Source organism: Cyprinus carpio, chromosome A2 (genome assembly GCF_018340385.1).
Source record: "Cyprinus carpio isolate SPL01 chromosome A2, ASM1834038v1, whole genome shotgun sequence".
NCBI lineage: Eukaryota > Metazoa > Chordata > Actinopteri > Cypriniformes > Cyprinidae > Cyprinus > Cyprinus carpio.
In genome coordinates, this window is record NC_056573.1 from 21,896,127 (window position 1) to 21,908,620 (window position 12,494).

The window sequence follows — 12,494 nt, forward strand, 5'->3', positions numbered from 1 at the left end:
TTTGCACACATCGCGTCCATGTCCACTAATGTCCGATTCACGACCTAACGACTCCTTTGAACCGATTCATTTTAATGAACGGTTAAAACTACTGATCTGTCCAACACTGAACTCCAGAGACATTACCGTTCTTAATCGGTTTATAACAAATCATTTACTCAGAACACCTCAGAAATGAGATCACAAGTGTGTTTACTCCATTTAGCAAGAGTGGTTAATAAGATTTAGCCTAAATAATTCACAGTATTCGAATGTTATTTATATGACAATGTGTAGTAAATTAGTATAAAACCATTTAGTTTATACCGAAGGGAAGTGAAACCAAACCAAAGCACAAAGCAAGTTGCTGTTATCTAGCTGATAATTTTATTCAGTTGTATATGATAGAAAATTAGACAATCAGTTAAATAAATTTTTTAATGCTTTTTTTTAATGGTACTCTTTAATATTTATATAATTATATACCAAAATAATGATCAGGTCTAGCAAAAAAAGCATCCTATCTTACAAAGCTATGAAGGCCAGTGGAAAAATCACAGCATTTTTTGCAAAGAGGGCAAGAAAGGATGACAGTGAGAGAAGCCTAATTTGGAAGAGGTTGTTAAACTGAATAAATCTCAGCCACAGTCTGAAAAAAAATAGGGCCAAAAATAAATAAATAAAAACAATGAGAAACCAAGTGTAAACAATGACCAATTCTTTTTTTTACTACTTTGGTAATGGGGACGTTTACATGTAAAGTAGTTGTAAGCATGTTTTAGTATCTGTCCTAACAATGATTGTTTTTATTTAATGAATAAATAGAATAAGCAAAAATCACAAACTGTTTCTTTTTATTTATTTTACATTTATTGTCAGTATTGGGCTCGCAGATCACGTGGGTAGGGAACTGTGTGTTTACTGTTTACTGTGTGTATGGATGACTATCAGCCACCACCGAAGACCATTTTTGACCCAGGAAAAACCCTGAGTAGACTCTCAATTGTATCACTTTCTAACTCAAAGATAAGCTCTAGTACTAGTGAGAATGTTTCAAGCTTTGGGAAACTACATTTCTCAGGACTTGGTGGAGGGTTCTAGAGATTGTAGACTGGAAATAATGTCCTTTCTATGACTTTGCACATTTCACTCTGGGGTTCCAGCATGTAAATGGTGCCAAGACAAGGGTGACTTTCATTTCCCTCTCTCTCCTTCTGTTTGTAGGTGTACTTCACATCCAGAACCACACACAGTTTCAAGCACACATACTGATCTCACACCATGTCTATAAAAACCCTGAACAGCCATATACTGATTACACTGATCTTTATCCAAGTCTACATTGAAACAAGACAGCCACACTGGTGCTGGGCCAGGGGAGCCAATTCAAATTCATTACGTACCTCAGAGCAGAGCCGCTGTCTCTAGATCCGTTTTTTGGGTTTCTGCATGCAACGGCTTTGATTGGAAAGGACGAAATGGAATCAGTGGTTCCGTTCTGAGAATCTTTGCAAATATAGGACTTGAACTAAATGATATTATCTTACTCTGAATAAATATGACATTAAATCAGCCGCTACATCAAAACATATGAATTTGTTTTTCTTTTCTCATTATCTTTTCATCTTTAACACCAGTCTATTAAACGATCAGCAGGGGGAATGTGCCCAAAAAAATGCTAATGACCATATGATTGAAAACCAGAAACTATTTTTTTGTGCATTCGCCTATTGAAAAAAAGTCATACACTCAAACATTTATTGTGAACTATTCCCATGAACTTACATTTATGTATTTGTTAGATGCTTTTATCCAAAGCAACATACAGTGCATTCAAGACATATATTATTGGTTCATGCATTCCCTAGGAATCAAACCTATTATGTTGCCATTGCAAGCACCATGCCCTACCATTTGAGCTACAAGAACTCGGATAATTCCACAATTATTTTACTACAATTATTTTTTATATAACATTTACAAGCAATCCTTAATTTTGACTGTCATGAAAGGGGAATATAGAATTGTACTCATGGATATCTTAAAACTGACTTGCAGTTCCAGTTGTCTGAAACAGAAATCAGGAATATCTTTCAAAGATTCAACATCATGGACCTTTCAGTCTTTGACAAAACTAGCGACTAGAAGTGCTCGCTGTAATTGCCTGAAAGCTTTGTTTTCCAGTGGAATTAAAAACTGTCTTCTGAGAATTGTGTAAAGCCAATCAGTTTGGAGCTTGATGTTTTTACAAAGCTCTTGCTATTTTGGTGTGCAATATGCTTCAGATGGGCAGTGAGCAGATCATATGTATGCAGTCTTTCTATATGTTGGAAAACATAGCTTTTACTATTCCAAACCCTAGTGAGTTGCCAACCTAGACCACATTTTAAGGCATCACAAATGTGAAAGCAGTTCCACGTCTGGGATGTCTTATTGCTTTCTCTGATAACTCATTTCGACTAAACTCTACGACAACATTGCATATATTCTTTTCAGAGAAAAATGCATTAAGTCAAGCTGGTGAAAAATTACTTTTCAGTTGAGATGCTACCTTAGAAGGCAGTAGAAACTGCTTACTGGGTCTTGGAACAGAGCTAATACCTTGAACAAAGACAAAGTACTTCAAAGAACATTTTAAATCAATATACCTTACATTTACAAACACTGTTTATCTAAAAACATTTTTGTTTAATGCTACAGTTTGTTCACTGTAATAGAATATTGTTAAAAGATATGACCACTTTAGAACATCTAGCCAAATTGACAGCACTCTAATACAGGGACAGCTGCAATACTATGACAATATTTTTCTCTACAAAAAGGAAACGCAGGAGAACAATAACAGCCACAGCAAGGGAAAAAAGAACATTCTAGCTCTCCTTGAAATTAAACGAGTAAATCAAGTGAGACAAAATGCACTTTTGAGTAATTAAAATCATTTTTTCTATAAACCACTTGAAAAAAAAAATACATTTTTTAATAAATCCAATGGGTGTTTCCTCCACAGCAGACCTCTATGGAGTTTTCTCATGTGGTGAGAGAAGAAAAGTCATCAGGGGTTAAGATGTGCAAAGTGTGCGTATAATTTCTGGCCGGTCGACTGACTAATCAGTTTTTTAGTGATCCACTACTCTGAATTATTTATGTTAAGTAGCCATCCTGTTCAGGACCATTTATAATGAACATTACTCTAAAGATCTTTTAAAGGCATTTGAAAACACAAAACACACACACATAATTCCACTTTAATCCTGACGTGCTTTCACAAACATGCACACATGTCAGCATCACTGAGGTTTTACACGGTAAGACCAGCATAAATCACTCAGTCCAAATGTGCACTAGCATCACAAATAACCATCAAAATGTTTCTCAGGTCAGTGGAGTGACACAACAACATGCTTCAACAGACCGCTAGCAAACACGCAACGCCACAAACAAACAATAAGGCTCATTTTCCCTTGCTGTGCCTCTTTTGATGAATCTGTGATGCACAGTTGTTAAGCCCTATGAAATGAGCCCCAGAGCTGTGCCGTCCTCTTTAAAATGACCCTTCAGAATTTATCAAGCACATTATGGAGGATATCCAGATGCTTCCACCACATGTTGAGCTGCTCGCAGACATGTCACAGAGGATGTAGCACACATATCAGAGGCTACGGGTGAACGGTCCTACAAGTCACAAACACATCAGAGACCACATGAGCAACATATGTGATCATACCCTCATACAGACCTCAGAGACCAGGGGTGGAAACTCCACTAACACATACACACTTCAGAGACAATGAGCGATGAACTTGACATCTCTCACACACATATAAACACTTCAAAAACCAAAGTGAAAAGTTCTCTCTCTCTTTCCCTCTCTGTCTCTCTCTCTCACACACACACACACACACATTTAAATACATAGCCTATACATCAGAGACCATGACTGGACATCTGCACATTTTCACACACAGACTTACAGCCTACTCAAGAAAAGAGAAGTGAAGACCTGATAAACGTAGATCCTGATACACCTGCTAAAACATATATCCTTTTTTAGATGCTTAATTAGAGCCTTCAACTTACAATATAGTTCAGCAAAAGTGAGTACATAGCAAATATTAAGAATTACAGCAATAGAAAGAACAACAATAGTTAAAAGGGAACATTTAACAATAACAAACACTGTAGCTCAAAACAGAAACAGACAAGAACAGTAGGCTAAAGGTCAAAGAAGTATGTTTTTTCATATGTACGTGAGGGTCCGCTTGCAGTACTTGACGCAAATTTCGTCATCAGAATATATGTGCATACTGTATGACAACACTGTACAAAGACAACCTCAAATTTAATAAACTCAAAAAAAAAATAGAGCAGACACTGGACAAAGATGAAGCTTTCGAGAGCGCATGTGTCTGTGCACCTGTGTTCATGAACACCTCAAATGGACTATAGGCTTCTTTGAAAGGCTACGTGTACGAAGGGTATACTTGGAACTAATGCAACACATTTATATATACATAATCTATGATGTCATAAGATAAATCATATGTACCTGAGTTATGAATGTGGGTTTGCAATCTGTATTGAATGTGGTGTAACTATGTACCGCGAAATAATGGCAAGCAATGGTTTCGCGTGATGTACTCGAAAAGTTAAACTTGAGAAGTGTAGTCTGATTCGCAAGCCAATGGCTCTTATGAGCTGGATCTTTGTGAATCAAAATTAGATAGCACTATTGTCTGATTATCATCTTTCATAATCATCATTTTTGCTAATGACCAAAGGTAAGGTGTCAATTTAATACACTTTTATTAACCCAATCATAGTAATAAATTATGGTTTTGCACTAAATCCAGCAGAAACTCCAGCACAGTCTGCATATTTCACTAATTTTTTCAATGTATCAGTAGGCTATATCAATGTTGAAAACAGCTGTCCTGCTTTAGATTTTTGTGGAAACTGTGAAACATTTTTACAGGATTCTTTGACGAATAGAAAGTTCAAAAGCACATCATTTATTTGAAATAGAAATCTTTTGTAACATTATAAATAACTTTACTGTCACTTTTAATCAATTTAATGTGTCCTTGCTGCATAAAGTGTTTTAAAGTATTTTTTTTACCAGTATTTTAAATATTTTACTGTTCTAGTGGACATTGATGACCATGCAATAGACTGATTGGTTAGCAGCACAGGAAAAGTTTGCATAAGTAGGTGGAACCAGCAGCATCACAAGTAATTTAAGGTACCCTAAATTCTGATGGCAGCAGATTATATGGTACAGAACATACAAACCTCCAAAACATGTACTCTGTTTCCAGCTATAAATAAACTCAACATGTTCATACACCAGTCAAACAACCTATACTCTCAAAACCCGCTTCACTACTGCATAGAAACTAAAGTATGCGTTTCTTACATATGCAAAAAGATTGCCAGCACTCACACATACATTCACATTCACATTAAGGATGCATAGGGCCAGTGGATATGCAAAAGCACACCAAAAAAACACAATAATGAATAATGCATTGAGCAGCAAAAACAGCTGACAGAGTTTAAGTGTGTGAGAGAGAAAGGATGAGATCAGGATCGATGGAAAGAAAGAAAGAAAGAAAGAAAGAAAGAAAGAAAGAAAGAAAGAAAGAAAGAAAGAAAGAAAGAAAGAATAATAAAATAATTCTCAGCAGGAACAATGACATCATCTCACTGAATCTGACATTTCAACACAAATGTCTGGTTCACACTTCTTCATTATGACAAAGGAAAACTCTATCACAGTCATCATTCATGAATAATCATCCATATTTTCACTCAAACATTTGGACATTTGATGAAGATCTGTTCAGAGAGTACTCTAGAGAGTAATACACCTACACAAGTCAGAAGACTGATTCAGTCCAACTCATTGTGATTGTGTAATGTACACTTGTGCAGCAATTATACTTCTACTTCAAATTAAAAGCAGTTATGATCTCCACTCATCAGACTGTTGAAACAGTGATGATTAATCAGACATTTCAACACAAGCTGCATTCCTTGGTGAACAAATTTAAACTTTATAATGAAAAGAATTTGATAATGATTCTGTTCGGTCCTAAACCCAATAGAGAACCAATGGCCACACTCCTACACAAAGCAGAAGACTGATTCAGTCCAACTCCATTAGGATTGTGTACTGTGCACATTTGCTTGAGGATAGATAGATCTATACTCTGTGGCTATTTGTGTATTTGTACTAAAATAAAAGCATTATGATTTCCTGAAACGATGATACCATTTCCTTATCTCCAATCCATGTTAAAACACTTTAGTAAATATGAGTTCATAATGAAAAGAAGATCCAGTCCAACAATTTAGATGAGATAGATAGATAGATAGATAGATAGATAGATAGATAGATAGATAGATAGATAGATAGATAGATAGATAGATCCCAAAATAGCAGTAGAAAATTCAAAAGCAGAAAATTCCGTTAAAGCTGAAATGAGGGGGGAAGTTCCTCTGTGCCCCACGAGCTTATTAACGGCTCTGTGATTCCCTTGTGAAAACAGTGAGGGGAGGGGGGCTGGGGTCGGTTCTTACCGAAAACAAAGTTGCTCCTAACGGAGGTCGCGAGAAGCATCATCAAGGCCGCGAGCCCCCTGAGAGCGGCCCGCTGGAACGCCGGGAATGTCATACTCTGACTCGCGCGCATCCCCTTCATCCGTCCAGTGCGTTAAACCCAGTAGTCCTCTCGAGACCAGGAGAAGTGGAGAGGAGAAGCTTTACGAAGCGCTGACTGGAAGAAAGAGCACACACATGCACACTCATTAACAGACGGAGAGCGCCGATTGGTCGCACTGATGTTGAGCACACATACTTCACTCCAGCGCTGCCCCAGAGATTCCATTGATCGCATCGTGTCACTCGCGGTGTGTGATGTGACGCAGTGATCGAAAACATTCTCTTCGTCACTCAGTAACCCAGAAAAGGACTCTGAATCGACAAAAGCGAGCGCGTGCCTGAATTGAGATTTGTAAAGCGCTACCCCCGATATCCTCCCGGTAGACTTTAACACAGCTTTCATTATTCATTCGCTCTGACTGCTGCGTGCGCGAGAGGAAGGTGCACCTGTCGCCCGTAGAGAATTCAGCGCGCCATTCACCGTGGCCACAACCGCGCGCGCGCGCGCACTCACACAATATTCCAGGTCGTTTGGCTGCCTATTCCTCTCTCTTAGTGCGCTTGTGTGAACTGTGCAAGTCATGGCGTTGCCTGCGGAGCGGGCGGGCGACAGCGCAGAGATGCTCTGTATTGTTGTGCAACTGTAGAGGGATGCAAGGACGGACAGTGGCTGTCAAACTGTCTGTGTGTGTGTGTGTGTGTATGTGTGTGTGTGTGTTCAGCGCGAGCAGCGAAGCCTCGCCTCATTTCGAGGTGATGATACCTGCTGCAATTCTGTGACACGCGACCCGAAACGGAACCACCCGCGCCGCCTCCCTCACTCATCGTTTTTTTCTCCTTGCACTTCTCCTCTTTATTTTCCTCCCTCCCCCTCTCTCTCTCCCGCTGAGCACCAGTCCCGTTCTCACCCGCGCAACCGGGACGCCCCACCGAACCACGGAAAACAGTAGCAGGTGCACACAGTCCGAGAGCGCTGAATGCAGAAGGAGCGTCAGGGATGCTGGTACTAGAGCTCGCGATTGGGAGGGGAGGGGAAACGTGAGGGGGCAAGCAACCATCAGCGCATTAACAGTAAGCCTAAACACACTTTAACATCAACCCCCTTCCCTTCGCTCATAGTTTAACACCTCCGAGCTCGTTGGACGGATTCCTGCCCGGTGCGCCCGTCAGGAGAGGCGCGTGGATGCAGGCGCATTCCAGAGCACGAGCGTGTCCCTATTTACAAACCTGACAGGTGTCTCCCCTCTCAGCTTAAGCGCCAGGACGCCAAAGACAAATAATAGCCCTGCGTGTCTGTGTGCTCAGAAGGAGGTCAGATTAAAATACGCACCGTTATAAGCGCTCCTCGTGATGCCCGTCGGCTCCGTCGGTTCTGGAGTGTTGGACCCGTTTATGCTTGCTGGCGCTCAGGCTAAGGTCCCAATGGATCTGTCTGTCTTGGTTCTCGTTCCGCCTTCCGCTGTCTTGTTTTTCTTGCCTTTTCCTCTCTCTACGGCTACCGTTCACTGCAGCAAAACAGTCTGTCTGAAAGCACTGAGAAAGAGAGGGAGGCAGTGAGGGAGGGAGGGGGCAGGCGCGCGGTGTGGAGGGGGGAGGGGTGGGGATTTTAATACGATTTGGCCGTACCATTTGGATAACAGGGCTAGACCATAGGCTACTGCCTGAAAGATTATTATTATTATTATTATTATTATTATTATTATTATCATTATCATTATTATTATTACAGTTGTTGTTGTTAATAAAATTATGTTAGAAGTGTGTAAAGTTCGTGGCCTATGTTTTTAGAGAAATCTCAAGAAACTTAAAACGTTTATATTTAGTATATTAACCGTTTGTTTGTTTGTTTTTCTGACTGAACATTAGACGGATACAATTAAGAACATAATTTATTATATTTGTGTATACAAATTGTTTTTTTTAGTATCTTTGAAGTTCAAAAATGCAAAATTTAAAAAGTCAATATATGAGAAAATAATTGAGTAAATGAGTAAATATGCAAACAATACATTCAATTATTTAATTTACCTAATGTTAAGAAAACACTCTAATTGTGCAATTTCTATAACCAAGTAAACAAACAAATAAATAAATAAATAAATAAATAAATAAATAAATAGCTGTTTTAAATATTTAACTGAAAAGAAAGAAACAAGAAATATATTTATTAGTTTACACGGAATTAAATAACATTTATGTTCTACAGTAAATAAAATCATCAAGAATTATGTGAATTTCAAAATGTAATCAGTCGTTGAAATAAATAGCTTTTTTTATTGAATTTTTTTTTCAAAGGAATTAGTTGTCATGAAAATAATGTCACAAAAAAACTTCATGGTTCTGAAAAAAAGTTTAATCTTCGTCCAAATTTTCGGAGTGAAATGTGAGCAGGACAATGCTTTCGTGAGGGTCGACCCTTTTTAAAGGTTGGTGGCGGCGCGAGGTGTGGTCTTGTGAATAGAGTCCCCGCGTGAGCCGGGCTCTGGAGACCCCGCCGGCTGCTCGGGAGGCCCGCGCGAGAGGAGAGGATGGCAGGAGGGAGGGGAGGGCGTTGCGACTCGCGAGAGGATTTAAGGATTAGTTCTGCACGCGGATTACTCGCTGTGCGGTGCGGGGTTAAACATGGACGACTTCACGAGAGGCAGATATCCCGAGAGAGCAGCGACTCGGTCACCGTGGCGGTGGCTCGAGCAACCAACCGGAGCCTCGGGGCGGGACACTTCCGGCCCAAATCACTACATACTTGTGTCTAATGTCAGCAGCCCACAGCCTGTCGGCTTTTATTCATTTCACGGAGTGAATAAACCATGACATAGATTAGACAATGGAAAAATAATCTCTTTATGCGGTTAATAAAAAGATACAGTATGTTTGTAGTGTTATCATCCCAGCTTGTGCACGCACGTCAGCACTGTGTTCATCACTGATACGGATGAGACAGTAGTTACATCTACCGGTCAGGAGACTGTACTGCGAGCACCTCGGTATTCCCAGAAAGCGCCCGGTTACATCATTCCACACAGAAGTAGTTCAGACAATCGGATTGAGAAAATATCCAGGCAACTGTATTTCAGTCTGCGAAGTGCGGGCCAGTGTACATTCAGTTTCTAGTGTTTGGAAACAGAGCCCATGCCCATTTCATAATTTTAAAGAGACGCTGACGTCATTCTCCGCAGAGCTGTGACAGTCCAGGCGTGAACTGCGCCATTCCTTTTCTTCAAAGTGCGAGTGTCCAGAAGCGCAGAAACCAACACCAGAGTTTCCGACCGGCCCAAGGGTGGGAGGGAGGCAGGAAGAGAGGGATAATATGAACAGAACGTCTCAATTATCAGTTTAATGACTTGCTGAACATCTAAAATCAAATACTGCATTAAAATGATCCCTCATCTCTCTCTCTCTCTCTCTCTCTCTCTCTCTCTCTCTCTCTCTCTCTCTCACACACACACACACACACACACACACATAACCAGCTTGCCTGTGGAGAAGAACAAGCCAGGATCACATATGAATGGCACAACTGTAGATGGAATTTCAAAGCAGGATGATACTGGTGAAATTGCCTCATGTGGGTAGATGAGAGGATGAAAATGAGCTCAAAGTGGATAAATGAATGACTGAGAAACTCTCTAGTGAACATTCACACTTTCAATTCAGATAAATGCGTGACAGAGTGAAGGAGGGTTTCCTGGAAGAGGATTTCCTGTAGAGTTTGATCAGGCAGCGCAGAGGTGAGATTCCTCTCTATCTCTATTCCATAATGACTGGGAAGAGCCAATCACACCGTTCCCTGGGAAATCAATAGGACACTGATGTCTCTTTCCATCTCTCTGTCAGGCTCTCTTTCTTTCTCCACACCCCGCCCCCCCCTCCCCAGTGCAATTAAGGAAAATCCTCTTCACGTTAGCGAGACCTTATTGGCAAGACCATAGACAAGTATATTAGAGCTGAACTGATTTGAGAGGGCAAAAGGGGACAAGAATGCATTAAAAAGAAAAATGGCCATTTTTACTGTATTAAAAATGTGGGATAAAAACTTAAAAATCAAGAATACTTTGTTTTGTAACTTACCAACCCACTACATCTTTTTACCTTCATAAAGCCACGACTTTCTTTTTAATTAACAGTGGGAAAACACATAGAGGCTTTTAAAGTTATAATAATGTTTCTTAAAGCAAAAGTGGTTTATTGGTATGCACATACAAGGGTTTATTCACAAAAAGGTAGGCTAATATATTGTATATTGCATCCTCTACATGACATGCATAATATTGCATCCCTAAAAAGAAAAATAGCTATTTTTGCTGTATTAGAAATTTAGGATTTTTTTTTTTTACTATATATTGCAAATAAATTATAATAAATTAATGTTTTGTTATTGTTTTCATAAACCGTTCGGTTTATTGCTAGCCATACACAAGAGTGCGTTAATTCACTAAAATGTAATGTGTATTGCATCCTCTGCGACGATTGAGCATCATATAACCTATTTATGCATTAAAAAAAGCCATCATTCCGCGATGGCGTCATTATCGACTCATCTCTGCCGGGACTCGAACCCGGAGCCTCTGGATTAGAAGTCCAGCGCGCTATTCCATTGCGCCACAGAGACTGAGCCACATGATGCAGCGTAAAGCGAGGTCATATTCTGCATCAGTACCGTATCCCGCAGCATCAGGACCAGTGCGCTGCTCGTGCTTGTAAATGCGTCACGTCCCGCTAGGGGGAGCGCGCGCGCCTGTCTCGTCTTGACGTCGTGCGGCAATGGCGTCACAGCCTCCCTCCGCACACGAAAGCGAAACAAGCATGGCTTCTTTTGATCACTTCTTGAGAAATCTCAGCAACTCTAAAGCACCGATGTTATTCAAATTACTACCATAGCTCAAATACACGCTAATTATGTCGCGGGGTTTCCTTTTAATAATCAGCTGTGCAATCTGGACAGAACAAACAAAAACCATAAGAGAAATAAATAACATTACCGGAAAAGCATCGTTTTGTGTACCATGTCCGTAATTTATGTATAATCGGTTTTCAGTAGTATAGGTTACTTATTTGTTTGTTATAAAATTAGCCCACTATAGATGAAATAACATGCCAGGGGCTCTAGAATTTTTTTTAAAGGCAGCTAGGCTATTTTCGTTCATAAATATCCATTTAGAGTGAAAACAGTAAACATGATATTATAAAGGCGTTAAATAATTGGTTTGTATAGTCAAAAATTGAAAATAGGAAACTATTTACTTTGTATTAAATTAACAGTGAATCTCTTCACTATTTGAATAGCCTACTGTTGAATGTATAAACCTGAAGTGAAACGTTTTGTACAGCACTTTATACAATAAATGATTACAAAGGCACTTTGCAAAGATTAATGGCATACAACCTCTAGAAGATAAAGGCAACAGTGAAAAGAAGAACTTCAAGACCATAGCCTATCCAAACTGCAAGGAAAGAGAGATGAACATTTCTGAACAATACCTTTCTTTTTCCACAAAATATATATACAGAGAGAGAAAGAGAGAGAGAGGATGCATATTTTTTATCTGTAACCATTAAAACCTATGGCAATAACAAAAATTACAATTAATCAGATTAGTTCTATTTTATAAATAATATCAGAATCGATAAATGTCAAGAATTACTGTTAAGCATGTAACTAATATTTTAAATTAATATAATTTGGACATTCCATATATACATACATACATACATACATATATATATATATATATATATATACACACTATATTTTTTATTTTTCAAAGGATATCTGGGGTCCCTAGATCTGTTTGAAAACCTCTGCTCTAAACCACATAAACCAACCTGATGCAATACTGAAACTGAACATGACTTGT

General features: G+C 39.3%; 1 protein-coding gene and 1 non-coding gene across 3 annotated transcripts in view; both read right to left on the bottom strand.

Moving 5' to 3' along the window:
• LOC109085531 (cell adhesion molecule 3) overlaps positions 1–8,192 on the bottom strand; it is a 60,078-nt gene extending 51,886 nt beyond the window's left edge. The window contains exons 1-2 of one of the 2 annotated variants that reach the window (XM_042778567.1): positions 7,970–8,192; positions 6,559–6,754 (exon numbers count right to left, since the gene is read on the bottom strand). In XM_042778567.1, coding sequence (XP_042634501.1) covers positions 6,559–6,679 — 121 coding nt within the window. In that variant the 5' untranslated portion in view covers positions 6,680–6,754; positions 7,970–8,192. The remainder of the gene's footprint in view (positions 1–6,558; positions 6,755–7,969) is intronic. The other variant, XM_042778572.1, reaches the window with a different exon arrangement.
• Positions 8,193–11,174: 2,982 nt separating this feature from the next.
• trnar-ucu lies at positions 11,175–11,248 on the bottom strand. Its single transcript has one exon. It is a non-coding gene; the product is annotated as a tRNA-Arg (tRNA).
• Between the last annotated feature and the right edge of the window lie 1,246 nt (positions 11,249–12,494).